Source organism: Phodopus roborovskii, unplaced genomic scaffold (assembly GCF_943737965.1).
Source record: "Phodopus roborovskii unplaced genomic scaffold, PHOROB, whole genome shotgun sequence".
NCBI lineage: Eukaryota > Metazoa > Chordata > Mammalia > Rodentia > Cricetidae > Phodopus > Phodopus roborovskii.
In genome coordinates this window covers 18,012,586-18,028,713 of record NW_026126480.1, presented here as the reverse complement: position 1 = coordinate 18,028,713, position 16,128 = coordinate 18,012,586, and the positions used below count along the sequence as shown (strand labels likewise).

Genomic DNA, 16,128 nt, shown 5'->3' with positions numbered 1-16,128 from the left:
TCATTGCTGTTTCTAATTTCAGCCATTCTGGCTTATTCTTTTTTAAAACATTTTATGTTGTTTCTTTTTCTCTCCCACTGTAAACCTTTAGAGGTTTTTCTTAATCTGAATCTGTCTTTACTATAAATCTTTATCTTTTTCTGGCCATGAGTCTTTATCTGATAAACAACATTTCTAAAATGAAAGCCATAGCTGTATTAGCCGCGGTCTATCCAAGATGGCAGTGGGTATTTTATTGCCAGAACTGAGAGCTATGCTCACTGCCTTGGTCTACACTGTCATCAGCAGCATGTTGCCGGCTTGGAGATATGGTCACTGCTATTGCCATCTCTCATACATACCAATGAATTGTTGGCAGGGCTTCTTAAAAGCAGTTTTTTGTTGTCGTTGTTGTTGTTTGTTTGTTTTTGCTGCTTATGCTGTCAGGAAACCTCCCTTAAAGGAGCCATGCAAATCTCTGCTTGTCTCTAGCAAAACAGAGCCCATCCGAGAAAAATGATGCTACCAAGAAGCCTTGCTTGTCTTTGTCCTTTTGTTTCTAAAATCCTTTCTTAAGTTTTTGTTAAGTTTTAAGTGGAAGTTCTTATTAGCCACGTTGAAGGCGCCATTTTGTAATGAGCATGTTTTTCCTGCCGGTCTGGTCACACTGCTGTGCCAGCCCCAAATAACACACAGAGATGCTGTATTTGATATAATGCTGTTGGCCAGTTACTAGTGTTTTTATTGGCTAGCTCTGTCTTAAATATTAACCCATTTCTATTAATCTAAGCATTTCCACATGGTCTTATTTTACTGGAGAGAGGGCCTGGAGTTCTACCCTGATGGTTCTACATCTTGAAACTCCTCCCTACTCTTCCTGAACCTCCTTGTCTCCTAGTCCCACCTATCTTGCTTTCCTATTGGCCAACAGTGCTTTATTCATTAAGCAATAAGAGAAACATATTTACAGAATGACATCTCCCAACAATCCATGAGCTTGTGAGACTTTTCCATCTCCTGATATCTTCTCTAATTTTTTTCTTCAAAGACTTGAAGTTTTTGGCATACAGGTCTTTCTCGTACTTGGTTAGAATTGTCCCCAAGATATTTTATATTTGTAGTTATTTTGAAGAGTGTTGTTTTCCTGGTTTCTTTCTCAGCCCTTTAATCATTTGTATTCAAAAGGGTTACTTTTTCTTTAGTTAATCTTTTATTCAGCTACTTTGCTAATAATGGTATTTAACAGCCATAGAAGTTCCATGGTAGATTTTTGGGGGTTGCTTATATATACTCTCATGTCATCTGCAAATAGCAATACTTTGACTTCTTTTCCAATTTATATCCCCTTGATCTCCTTTTGTTGCTGTATTGCTCAATTGAGAACTTCAAGTACTATATTGAACAGTTATGAAGAGAGTGGATAGTTTTGTCTTGTTCCAATTTTAGTGGAATAACTGAATTTTTCACCATTTAACTTGTTCTTGGCTCGCTGTCTGTCGCTTTTATTATATTTAGTTATTTTTGTCATATCCTAAATCTCTCTAATACCTTTATCCTGAAAAGGTGTTGGATTTTGTCAAAGGCCTTTTCATAATCTAATGAGATGATCATGTGTTTTTTTTTTTATTATTATTATTTCAGTTTGGTTATCTGGCAGAGTACATTGACAGATTTTTGTGTGTTGAACCATCCCTGCACATATATTTTCTCTTAATTTGTAACACAATGCTATTGACTGCACTACTTTTGCTGTCCATTGTATTATTGGGCTTTTTTATTTTTAAAAATATTTATTTATTTTACCTATCAACCACAGTTTCCGCTCCTTCTTCTCCTACTGTTCCCTCTCCCACCTCATTTCTACCTCTACTATCCACTCTTCAGAAAGGTCAGGCCTCCCATGGGAAGCTAACACAGTTTGGCATACCAAGTTTAAGCAAGCTCAAGCCCCCCCCTCAAACACACACATATCAAAGTTGAGCAAGACATCCCATCATAGGAAATGTATTCCAAAAGCCAGCTCATGTGCCAGGGACAGATCGTGGTCCCACTCCTAGAGACCCCAAAAATAGACCAAGCCACATAACTGTAACCCACATGCAAAGGGCCTAAATCAGTCCCATGCAGGCTCCCTAGTCCTTGAACTCTCATGAGCTCAGGTCAACTGTCTCTTTGTGCTTCCCCATCATAATCTTGACCCCTCTTGTTCATATAATCCCTCCTCCCTTTCTTCAACTAGACTCTTGGAGTTCAGCCCAATGCTAAGCTGTGTATCTCTGGATTTGCTTCCATCATTTACTGGATGAAGTTTCTATGATGACATTTAGGATGCTCACCAATCTAATTATAGGAGAAGGCCAATTCAGGCACCATCTGTACTATTGCAAGGAGTATTAATTGAGGTCATTTTTGTGGGCTCATGGGACTTTCCCTGGCACCAGCTTTCTCCCTAACCCTATAATGGCCCCTCTATCAGGGAATCTTCTTCTTTACTCTCCCTCTCTGTCCTGACCTTAACTTGACCATCATAATCCCTCATGTTTCCATCCCCCATTCTCTTCCTTCTAACCACCAGTTTATCATTCCCATGGTGATCCATTTATCCTTCTCATTGTCCTCCTTGTTAACTACCTTCCCAGGAACTGATGACTGTAGCCTGGTTATCCTTTGCTTTACATCTAATACCCACTTATGAGTGAGTACATACAGACTATGTCTTTCTGGGTCTGGGTTACCTCACTCAGGGTGATTTTTTTCTAGTTCCATTAATTCATTTTAAAATTGTTTTCATGAAGCATTTCTTTGACTATTGGCTCATCATCTTGCTGTAATTATTCTCTCTTTCTGTAGCAACATTTGCTGGGATAAAACACTGAGCAAAACCAACTTAGAGAAGAAAGGGTTTATTTGGCTTTTATTTCAGTGTCATGGTCTATCATTGAGGTAGGAACTCAAAGATAGAATCTGGAGGCAGAAACTAAAACAGAACTAAACTAAAACATGAAAGAACAGAGCTTACTGACTTGTTCTCTATGGCTTGCTCAGCCAGCTTTCTTATACCACACAAGATCATCTGCCCAGAAGTGAGCTAGGTTTCCCACATCAATCATTAAACAAGAAATGCCTCATAGAAGTTTTCACTGCTCATTCTGAGGGAGGCATGTTCTTAACTGTTGTCTCCTCCTCTCAGATAACTCTAGCTGGTTTCAAGTTAACAAAAATTCCAACTACCACATCATGTCACTAGGCTGCAGGATGACAGGGAGCTCACATTTCCAAAGTATAGTTACTGGTTCAGGCAGAGAGATCAGAAAGGAGGAGAGGGTGGATCAGCTCTCTATCCCATTGATCCCCTGAAACTGGGAGAGTAGGAGGTTATTACTTCTTCAGTTGTGTTTGTATGAATTATGATGGCAAGAGTGTCTGTTGTTTAAGGTCACTGATTCACCATTTTTTAAATTAGGAACTCAGGCTTGTGACTTTGTAGCTGGTGTCTAGCTGAAGTTCTGGTTTGGAAGCTCCACATTATGGTCAGTGAATGAAACACTGAAACTCAAAAAACTTACTGGTATGTTATCACGCTAGTCCTGAAGTACCCAAGCAGTTCATCTCCTTTCCTTTGCAAGTGTCTCTATAAGTCTGTTTTTAAACATTCAGCACCAAAATTATTTATCTTAAGTCACATTCATTTTTAAAGAAGTCAGTTGAATATAATCCAGCATGATAGTTCAGATGGGGAGGCTTCTACCTTTAGTATGGAAAGGGCTTACTAAGAAAAATGTGTCAAAAGCAATTACCTAGTGTCAACAACAAAATCTCCTCATAAAAGAGTTCTACAGATCTGATCATCCCCTTCTCAAGGAGTGGATCTTAAAGTATGTCAAATATTTTGGCCTTTGCTATAGCCTAAAGAGACTGTTCACATGTCCAGGAAACATCCACAATCAGAGAATCAATTACTTCAGCCATAAAATGTGTCTTTTCTTTTATTAACTTTTTTTTCATTTACTGAGGCTTATTGTTTATTTAAGTTTTCTGAGATCTCAGACCTATGAGGAAATTCAAGTTCAGAGAAAGAAAAAAGACATTTCTTTTTAACCTAAATGAAACATCTAGTGTTGTGGGAAAACAAGCCATCAGTATGTAACGGTTAGTACATTGTGTACTAAGATATATTGTTATTGTAGTCAATTTAGCATGGGTCGTGGGTTAGTTTCTCAGCATTTAGATTGGGTCTTCCTAACACAATTAACCCAATGTAGAAACTCACTCACAAAAATGTCTAGAACTTTGTATCATAAGCAATTCTAGATCTTGTTTGGCTGATGATTAGTCTGAATCACCATGGTTACCATTTCAATGTTTCTAAAACATAGTAAGTTATGTAGGTCTTTGGAGGCTTAAGAAAGACAATGATTTCTTTAGATTTATGACTATGGCTGATTCATGGAGGATAAATTAGAAGAGAGTAAGGATAGAAGAAGAAAGCTTTTTAGAGTTGTCATAGGTTTGTCCATATAATCAGAACACACACACATACAAGCCCACACACAGGAACACATATAAGCATACTCACATATGCAGACATTCAAAAACATGACTCAAGAGAGTGCTTTAAGTGACAGTAATTAAACTTATATGTTATTGGCATATAAACAGACATATTGATCAATGGGATCAAATTAAAGACCCAGACATTCACACACCTATGGTCATAAGAAATATTAATGGGAAAAAAAGAAAGCACCTTCAATAAACGGTGCTGCTCAACCTGAATGTCTAGGTGTAGGAGAATGCAAATAGATCCATATTTATCACTCTGCTTAAAACAAAAAAGTGGATCAAAGATCTCAACATAAAATGAGACATACTGAACCTGATAGAAGAGAAAGTGGGGGACAACCTTCAATCATAGGCGACAAACTCACTGAACAGAACATTGCTAGTAAATGAAAGGACAGTTATCATGGCCATCTGAAGCCTCACTATACCTGAAAGTGTTATAGCTTTAAAGAGAAAGGAAACCTGGCCATCAGAAGCCAGGCAATACATCAAGCTCTGTTCTAGTGGGGGTGATGGTTCTCCCACAGGAATGTAACAGTGTGCCCCTCTCCAAGAGAGCTTTCACCACTCAGCTCTGTTCTATTCCCCTAAGGGAATTTCCCTGCAGAGACATCCGTTACGTCTCTGATCCACTCTGCTAAGGGGGTTTCATCCTCAGAAATCTAACAATTCTTCTGGTGTGGCAACAGTTTTGTAACTTCCCTGCCTCACTCCACTCCAGTGAAAGAAGATCTTCACCCAAACATCTTTCAAGAGATTTATTGGAAGTGAAGAATCAAGGAGCATATCTGCCTCTGCCAAGGTGAAAACGGGCAGCTCCTAACTGAACAGGCACAGAGCTTATATAGAGTTTCTTAGGGATAAATTTTTTTCCAGGGTAGAGATTTTCAGCATGAGATTTGGTCAGATTTCAATCTCTAAGCTTGGACAAGCTCAGAGATTGGATGAATTTCATGCTCAAGGATTGTTGGTTTTTTTTTTTTTTTTTTTTTTTTTTTTTTTGTGCCAAGTTGGTCATGGATAGAGTCTATTAATTTGGCTCTTGTTTCAGGTCTGAAGTATGTTTCTTTTATTGGCACCTTTTCATCTTTTGACTCTGGTTTCAGGGTCAGGGTGTTTCTTCGGCAGGTCCTTTTATCCTACAATAAATACACTAAGATCAACAATGAATAACTAGGACCCCATGAAAATGAAGAGCTTCTATAAGGCAACGATTACCATTAATCAAAAAGGCACATAATGAGAAAATATATTTTATCAATTCCATATCAGATAAAGGGCTGTTCTCTAAAATATACTAAGAACTCAAGAAACTTGATTAAAAAATGCCAAACAAGACTGACAGTTGGGAAACCAGCATAGGACCAACCCAGACACTCTGAATGTGGGTTTCAGTTAGGAGGACTGGGCAGTCTATGGGGTCTCTGGTAGTGGATCAGTATTTATCCCTAGTATAAGAATGGACTTTGGGAGCCCATTCCACATAGAAGGACACCCTCAGCCTAGACACATTGGGGAGGGCCTGGGCCTGCTCCAAATGATATGAAAGACTTTGAAGATCCCCCATGGAAGGCCTCACCTCCCTGGGGAGCAGAAAGGGGATAGGATACAGGTTGGTGGGCAGCAGGGGAGGAGGGGAGGGAGAGAGAACTGGGATTGACATGTGAAAGAAAGCTCGTTTTTAATTTAAATTAAAAAAAGAAAAAAAGAAAAATGGGATACAGTTCTAAACAGAGAATCTTAACAGAAGAACTTCAAATGGACAAAATATATTTAAAGTTTCGATCCTTAGTCATCAAAAAAAATGCAAACCTAAATGGACATCTTATACCTGTCAGAATGGCTAAGATCAACAACACTGTTGACAGCTTATGTTGGGGAGGATGTGAAGTGAGGGGAACACTCATCTACAGCTGGTGAGAGCACAAACTCGTACAGTCACTTTGGAAATCAATATGGTAGTTTCTCAGAAAAATGGGAAACAATTTACCACAAGATCCAGCTATAATACTCTTGGGCATATACCTCGAAGATGCTCTAGGACACTTGCTCAACTGTGCTCATAGCAGTTTTATTTGTAATAGCCAGAACCCCCAAACAATCCAGATGTCTCTCAACTGAAGAATGGGTAAAGAAAATATGGTATATTTATACGATGGAGTATTACTCAGCTCAAAAGAAACCAAAACAAAAACAAACAAACAAAAAAAGACAGAAAACAACAACAAAAAAGCCAAAACAAAAAACAGAAAAACATGAAATTGTAGGCAAACGGAAGCAACTAGAAATGGATCATTCTAAGTGAAGTAACCCAGACAAAGAAAGACAAATGTGGTATGTATTGGCGTATAAGTGTATATTAGCTCTTAAGTTACTGGTAATCAAGCTACAATACACACACCCAGGGAGAGTAAGTAAGGAGAAAGGGTATTGGAGGAAGAATGGATCTTCTTGTAAAGAGGAAATAGAATAGATTCCACGGATGGAGTGGGAGTGGGAGATATCAGGTGGGAGAAATAGATGGAGAAGGAGATTGCAGAGAGACACAGATGGAACTTGGGGACTTTGGAAGGAAGGTGTGGAAACCTAGTGCAGTGGAAACTTTCTGGAATCTATGAGGGTGACCCTAGTGAGGACTCCTAATAATGGAGGACATGGAGTTTAAACTGGCCTTTTGTAGCAAGGCAAGGCTTCCAGTGGTGGGAGTGGTTAAATTATGTTTAGTTACCACTTGAGGAGGTCCCTAAACAATCCAAGCTCATTCTAGAACAAAAGGTCGCTTTTTGAAAATTGACAGAGGGACCCCATTGCCGAAGAAAATTTCCACACATCTCATAACATAGAGAGGTTAAGCTGTCACCCCTACATTCTAGTACAGGGGCTCTGCAGGCTACCAAAAGAGAAATCTGTACACAAACTGAGTCACAAAACCCTCAACCTATGATCTTTTTGCCTCCAAGATGTTCTGGGAAAATGGAGGCTCAGAACTTATAGGAGCAACCAACCAATGTTCTATGCAATTTGTGGCTTATGTCTGACACTGTCTGGATGACCAGAAACTAGAGGCTGGACAGCCAGAGACACAGAGCATAACCAAACACTACTGGCACATATACAAAAATCCTAATGATATTATGCTATACTAATATGTTGGTATCTTGTGCCTTGTTCAATTGTCACAAGAGATGGTTCCTCTGGTAGTGCATGGGAGTGAAAGCAGATACCCATGATCAGAGATTGCATTATGCAAAGAGAGAAAGAGTCTAAATTGGAGGTCTCCATCAGGTCCCTCTACTCTGTGAATGGAGTGGGAGGAAAGGCTGTATAAGTCAAAGGGAATGGAGGATACCAGTACAACATAACCCACTTAATCAGCTAAGTAAGGCTCATATGGGCTCACAGATACTAAAAAAGAAAGCACAGTATCTCCATGGGTCTACACCAAGCCCTCAGTTGTATTTGTTATGGGTATTAGCTTGGTGCTTTTGTGGTACTCCTACAGTGGGAGCAGGTGTCTCTCTGACTTTTATTCCTGTTCTTAAGACTCATTTCCTCCTAATAGAGTGGCTTTTCCAGCCTTGATATGAAGGTTTTCATCTTGTCTTATTGTATTTTGTTTTGTTCTGTTTGGCTGTTGTCTCTTGGAGGCTTGCTCTTTTCTGAAAAGGAAACAGAGAAGAAGTGGATTTTGGCAAGTGGCAAGGTATTGTGGGAGCTAAGGGAAGTGGAAGGAAAGGAAATGTGGTTGTAATGTAAGAGAAGACTATTTTCAGTAAAATGTTTTTTTTAAATAAATAAAAATGATTGTGCTCTAAAATTTACATGCACAGAGGAGTACAGGGATGGAGAAAGGGAGTTGGAAATAAGTGACAGGAAACACACACACACACACACACACACACACACACACACACACACACGAGAAAGAGAGGAAGAGAGAGACTATATTAGAAGTTAAATCCAAAATAGAGTCAAAAGTCCTTTCTCTCCTGAAGACCTCAGTTATAAAAGCTTTGGGCTATTTTGACTATGACCAATCAGATTATGAAAAATATCTATTTTAGTCAATGACTATTAAATGCTAATCGCATCTTAAAATACCATCAGAGGTTCATGTTAAATGAACCATGTGATAGCATATCTTAGTCATATTCACACATAATATTAAACATCTTAACACTGTGATTTATTATAAAGTAAATGGTAAAAGGGTCAACTAGAATATTAGCATCAATAAAAATGGAGATAAATGGTAGAATCATGCTAACCAGAGTGTGCAAACATTTTGTTTTACCGTAGAAGCACAGGCAGAAGAGAGATAAAGTGCTTTCATATTTCTGAATCAATTCACTGATTAGATGATATGATTTATTACTGGAAGGGAATGAGTCTGGAATAAAAGGGAGTTCATACACATATAAATACAAGTTAATTATTAGTCTATAAAGATAAAGTAACATTTTGTAGGAAGGTGTAGAACACTATTCCCAACAAGATCCAAGCTCAATCTGCACCATTAAAAATGTTTATCTGGGCACCAAACACTCCGGGGGAATCTCAATGTGAAACACTGACAAAACAAGTAGCTAATGTTAGAGTCAGAGGATAGTTCAACTCTTATAGATGTACAAATAGCCTTCCAATAGATAATCTTGTCAATAAAAACTTTCTAATAATTTATTTTTCTTTTTCATAAAAATTTATCATTTTTTTCCTTTTGGTTTATAAAGTGAGTCTAATACAACCAGCATGCATGTACAGTGATGAAGCTATGCATTTTACTTGAAACAGAGGTTTGCTGGAAAAAAGTCAAACCAAGTATCTAGTGAAGAAAACTTTTAACTATATTGTCCTTTTTTTTTTCCATCATCAAAAAATTGGCCTTAAGTATGGCCAATAAGAGGATGCCTTTGATCCTAACCTTTTCTTTACACTAAAGTGTTTCTTTACATGCCATGTAAAATATTCAGAGCTTATTGAATGGTATCCTTTGTTTCCTATTGATTTTATAACAGTCTTCCTGAAATGACCAAATGGTGCATAAGTTGGTAGCCACAGATGAATCAGAGTGTTGCCCATATGAAAAGAACAGTGCATTTCAGACAGTAGAATTGTATGTGAGAGGGTCTTGAGGTCACATAGGATGTGGACAAGCTTAAGATTTTGAAATAATAGCAAATGATTAATTCATAGTTACCATGTGCTTGTGTATTAAGAAAAAAATTCATGAGAGATAAGAAGCAACATGTAGGACATAATAACAAATGTTGATCATTGACAAGCTGCCAAACACTCACTGGAGAAAAGACATCATCTTCACCAAATGGTGCTTTGAAAATGGAATATCCCTGTGAAGAAGAATGAAATTAGATGCATATCTATCACCTCTGCAAAATCAACCCTAAATGATTAAAAAAAAAAAAAAAACCTCAGTGTGAATCATGAAACTCTGAAACTACAGGAAGAAAATGTGGGCTCCTCTGCAAGATATAGGTATGGGAAAGGAATTTTGATATAGAACTCCATTTGCCCATAAATTAATGACAAATTGAGCCTCATAAAACTGATCAGAAAATGCTGTTCACATGAGGTAATTTGCTTTATTTAATATGCTAGTTATCTCTCCAAACCATCCAAGGTTTACTTGTACTAGTATTGGAACAAATATCTGAGAACCACATTGGAATCAAGATGACACATTAACTATCTTATTAGCACTATCTATTGTTTAAAAAGTTAGCTTGATGTAAAGCCACTGGCAATGAAAAGTAATAGATCAAAGTTGGTCACAAATTGACAAATGTTCTGGCAAAGTAGAACCACAGAAAGGAGAGAGAGAAGATGCTCTGATGTTTCTACAGAAATGAATTGATCCAATGATGGGGTTCCTACGTATAAAGAAACAAGATAGAAGAGATCAATAAATAAAGATGTAAAGATAAAATGATATAAGATTCTCAGGGGGCGCTGGGGTTATGACTAATAAGTAGAACATGTTGATTCTACCAGGCTCTGGATTCCACTCTCATTAATAAAAAGGAAATGATTCTGCATGGAAATTTTTTTGGTTATACATGAAATGTATTAGGTATAACATTATAAGCATATAATTTACTTTATGATTATAAATACACTGTACATTTACTACCAAACTCCAAATATGGTGAAATTTATATCATAACATTTATTTCACCTATCAACACTCATTTCCCACTGAATACAATATATATGGTGTAGCATTACTGTACAGCATGGGACAACATAATGGATTAGGAGACATATCTAAGAAAGTATTTTCTTATGAAGCTGTCTCTTCAGAGCACCCTTAATCTCTTTATTCTTAAGGCTATAGATGAGGGGATTCAACATGGGGACTACCACCATGTAGAATACAGACACCACCTTGTTCTGATCCATTGAGGAGCTGGACTTAGGCATTACATAGATGAATGTAACCGTTCCATAGAACAGAGTGACTGCAGTGATGTGGGAGGTACAAGTAGAAAAGGCCTTGTGGCGGCCCTCGGTGGAGTGCATCTTCAGAATAGTGATGAGGATATAGGAATAAGAGATGGCTATGACAAACACTGTGATCATAGTAACTGAGCCAGATGAAAATGAGGTAACAACTGCAAAGAAACTGACATCAGAACAGGAGAGCTCCACCAATGGAGCAAAATCACAGAAAAAGTCATTGACTCGATTTTGTCCATAAAAGGGAAGAGAAAAGAAGCAAAAAATATAGGAGGAAGCATTAAGAAGTCCCCCTATATAAGATCCAAGAACCAACTGCACACAGACTTGTGAGGACATTTTAGTTGAATAAAGCAGTGGGTTACAGATTGCCATAAAGCGATCATAAGCCATGGCAGCCAGAAGGAAGCATTCAGATGCCCCAAAGAAAGCAGCTGAGCTGAGCTGAATGCCACATCCAAGGTAGGAGATGGTATTTTGATTTACCAGGAAGTTTACAAGCATATTGGGTGTGACAGAAGATGAGATGCCTATGTCAACAGAAGCCAAGTGACTGAGAAAAAAGTACATGGGGTGATGGAGTTGGGAAGAGACTCTGATGAGAAGGATGGTGCTGAGGTTCCCAAACACAGTCACCAGGTAGATGCACAGGATGATGGCGAAGAGGACGACTCTAAGGACTGGGTCTTCTGTCAAGCCCAATAAAATGAATTCTGTCACTGCAGTGTGGTTTCCATCCTCCAGGAAAGCCATGGGATAGTGTAGCTGCTGCCAGATCAAGGCTGTGATGGAGACATTACAGTAAGAGACTTATAAATATGTGTCTGCATTTTATTAACATATATGTATATACACACATACATATATATGCCATCACAAAAATATATTGTTGGAAAGAGTTTCACCCATGAACAACTGCACATTTCTAAACCTAACAGACTCTGGAGGACAAGCACAGATCTGCCCCAGGTCTCTATCCCTGGACAGAAAGAACTTCACCCAGAAACAGCTGGGTTTTCTAGGCCTAGCAGACTCTGGATGACAAGCACAGCTTCCCCTCCCTTGTATTTCATGGGATGGCATGGTTAAGGGAAATATGTCTTCACTTACCACTTGCCACCTATGAAAGGCAGAAGAGCTGACCTCAGGGACCTGAGAACGAAAAGCTGTCCCTGCACCTCACCTGAACAAAAAGAGTAGAGTTAACTCTGGTGTTATGAGAGCAATATAACCGGCCCCTCTCCTTGACATCTGCTACACTGGGCAAGCTAGCCTCGGATGCGCTGGAAAACTTGCCTGGGTGGTGATGATGAGGGAAAGCTGGTAGGCTGAGCAACCCAGCTATGACTCAGACCCAGAACCAGGACCATGAAGTAACCCACCCCAACAACCACCTTATCTACGAACTTCTAGAGCATGTGAAGAGGCCAGACCTGCAGATCCAAAGCTACAGGATCTCCATGACACAAGGCAACAATAGTACATCCAAGAGCAGTCCCATTGAGCGGGACAATATTGATTGAGGGTGTAGTAGAAACCAGAGGCCCCAAACTAAGCCAATGACTAATTGCAATGAACACTTACAAGAAAGATGTATAGACTAAAGGGTGTACTCTGTGATTCACTGCCGCACTACAGCTTCCATGCCTAGATTTTTAAAATTTATTGTTTGCTTGTTTTTTTGGTTTTTGGGGTTTGTTTTTGTTTGTTTGTTTTTTGGGTTTTTTTTGGCTTTTAGGTTTTAGTTGTAAAATTGTTTTGGGAAGGAGGATGAAAGAGCAAAGAACAGAAATGGGGGTACAAGAAGATGAGTGGGGTTTGGATGTATGATGTGAAATTCACAAAGAATCAATAAAAAGTTAAAAAATATATCACAATATATAATTTGGGTATTACATTAGGTATTCAGTGTTTATGCATTCATATATATATTGAATCTTTCATAAATATCAAAATGAAATATTATGTATCTCTTTTAATGTATATTTCATTTACATTTAATATATATATGTATAAAATAAAATATATCTGTGGGTTTAAAACTAAGGATGTTAGTTTGAGTGAGGTTTATGAAAATAACCAAACAGTTATGTACAAGAAAAATTAAAATTTACAAATATAAAATTTGTAGTGGTTTTCAGTAATTTATGATCTTTAAAAATTCTTTCCAAATTAGTTGTACTGAATTTAATATACTATATGGTATTCTATTTCCATGGAATAATGTTGGGACTCTTATTGATTCAGTTTTATAGTTGATAAAATGTATGATTTGGAAAATGTTAAGTAACTTGCTGTTATATAAGAAGCACTAGAATAAGGACACAAAGTATATCTAGGCAAAGTGAGTATAGTCTACTCTTATTACACAGTATTTGAAGAGTGACAATAAAGTGAGGAGCACATGTTAATTTGAGAAAGACAGAAGATAAGCTTTTCAAACAGAAATATTAAGTTTACTCAAGTTCCCCATCTAGAAGCAGGCTGACTCTCATCTATTAAGATTTTTAACCTTATATCCTTTTATTTGTCCACAGTGCCTAGAAAAAATGACCCTATACATTCAGTTGGTAAACAAACTCTGTCTTCCCATGAGATATTGGTCAGGAAATCACTAATGTCAAAGCTAGTGAATTTATTTGTAGTTGATCTTGTGCTTTAAATTTGCATGCCATAGAGACTATGTAGGTTTCCAGACTTTTCAGTGTATGAATAAATAAGAAAGCAAGTTTTATGTCTAATTATTTACAGGAATTTGACTATGAAAATATAAATCATATTAATTTTTTTGATTATACCTGACTTGTTTTTTGATGACAGCTTATTAATATATATACATTTTAAAAATGCAATGCATTCACTAAAGGCAGGGGAAGTCTTTACACTCACCTTTTGAAATAAGGATTCATTCTAAAGTAGAAAGCCAAGATAATTATAGCATGGTTTTATATTCTCCTAGCTGTCTCCTATAGTCATTGTTTATAATTGAGAGTAAGTCTCTGAAGAGTCTCAGTATTCAAATGTAATTCAAATCCCCAGGGACCATTATTTCAAGTGAAAATGAGCCATTCAATATATACAAATTTCAAGAAGCAAATTTGGATTGTAGTCAGATGTTTCTCTAATGACTGCCTGTTCCCAAATCCCTGGAAGCCTCTTCCCAAATTACCACACAGAGAATTATATTAATTGTAAATAGATCAGGCTTGTTACTAGTTAACTCTTACATTTAAATTAACCCATATCTATTAATCTATGCTTACCATATGGCTTGGTACCTTTTCTCAGTATGACATGCCCATGTTTTCCTCTCTGCATCTGCCAGGGACTCTCTGATTCTGCCCTTCCTCATCCCATCATTCTGTTTGGTTTTCCTACCTAACTGTATTATTTTCAGCTATTGGCCAGTCAGCTTGTTTGTTAAACCAATCACAGCAACATAGAATCACACAGTATAAAGAAATACTCCACAACATTGGATTTTTTATTTTTATGTAAGGATTGGTGTACTTTAATTTGATTATTATTGGAAATATATGATAACAAAATTGCCTCAAGTAAATATTGATTCTAAGTTCATTTTACATTTTATGTTAGTGGATTCTGAGACAAGTGAAGATGGAGGTTTCTGTCCTACCAGATCCCACCACCTTTCAGCCCCAAATAAGCACACAGAGACATATTAATTATTAATCTGTTGGCTGATGTCTAGGTCCTCTTACTTGTTTGCTCTCTCTTGATTATTAACCTATTTCTATCAATCTAAGTATTTCTACATGGCATTATCTTACCAGAGAACACCTGGTGCATCCTATCTTTCTAGTTTCTACATGGCTTCTTCTCACCTCCCTCTCCTCTCTCTCCAGCATTCTCCTCATCTCCTAGTCCTGCCCATTTTCCTTCCTGTATTGGCCAACCAATATTTTAATCATCAATCAATAATAGAAACATATATACAGAAGAACATCCCCCATCAGATAAAAATATACAACATTGTTTCTTTCATTTTTAAATACATATTCACCTGTGTGTTTTGTACTGAGTGATGTAATTCACATCCTTGGGTATCTTGAGAAATATGGGAAGGGAGGAGGTATAAAGTTGATTTATTTTTAAACATGTATTTAAGAACCATATTTTCATAGCCAAAATATTGTTATATAGAATACTGTGAATAAAAAGATACATGGCTTATCCTCAAGTAAGAATTAGTATCTTATAATTTCCACAGATTTTAGCTTTTACATTGTGATGAAAATTTATACAAACAGGTTCTTCAAGTTGAAGACCCAATCTGATTCCTGCTAATCTCAATTTTTTGGAGTCCTTCACTCTATCTTTGATGCCACCTTGAAGCAGTGGGTGACCAGAAAGCACTAACCAACTTTCAAAACTCCACCGCTCAAGCTTTCTTGTTCACTGTCCACTTCCCTAAGTACAGTGATTCTTAAAACTCTGAACAACCCTTGTAAGGAATATGAAAAATTATTTAAAACTATTGATGTATCCTTCTTCCAGAGAGCCATGGAGGCTCTTAGCCAGGCGGTTCATCTGTTATATGGCCAGTGGAAATACAGACTAAAAAAAGAAAACCAAAGAGAAAATTTCTATTCAAAGAGAAATGTCTGCTCTAAGTTCTGGTATGGTGAACTTTTCAGTTATGAAGCTCCATATTAATTCATTTATAGCTTCAGCTGACCTTTTTTTAGTGAGTGTTGCATATGTTAAGTTGTATAACTTAATCATAGTGGTTTGTTTCTCTTATACACTGACTTTGTCTTCTCTGTTTACTATCTTGTTTTTCCATTCAGTGATTCAATATTTTTCTCTGCTTTTGAGAAATTGAGGCTTTTCTACTCATTTACTTAATTAGTCCTGATATACTACTTGTTCTTGACTATATGAGATCCAAGTTCAAAGACTGAGTTACCTATCCCACTGTAGCTGCAGTCTGTGCAATTGTTGTTTGCCTGAAATGTTCTATATTTGAGGATGTTTATGATAGCTATCAATTATTTCTCTCCCAAAAATGCCTAAGTTTATGATTCTTACTTCTTTCATCATCATCTCATCTTAAATTCAATTCAAATTTATAGCATTTTCTTCTGAATA

The 16,128-nt window shown here is 37.2% G+C and overlaps 1 protein-coding gene across 1 annotated transcript; it reads right to left on the bottom strand.

Moving 5' to 3' along the window:
• Nucleotides 1–10,824: 10,824 nt before the first annotated feature.
• LOC127228147 (olfactory receptor 490) lies at nt 10,825–11,769 on the bottom strand. Its single transcript, XM_051192621.1, has one exon. The coding sequence runs from the start codon at nt 11,767–11,769 to the stop codon at nt 10,825–10,827; it is 945 nt and encodes a 314-aa protein (XP_051048578.1).
• Between the last annotated feature and the right edge of the window lie 4,359 nt (nt 11,770–16,128).

Coding starts and splice junctions, on each gene's coding strand:
- LOC127228147 (XM_051192621.1), bottom strand. CDS start 11,769: ATGGCTTTCCTGGAGGATGGAAACCACACTGCAGTGACAGAATTCATT.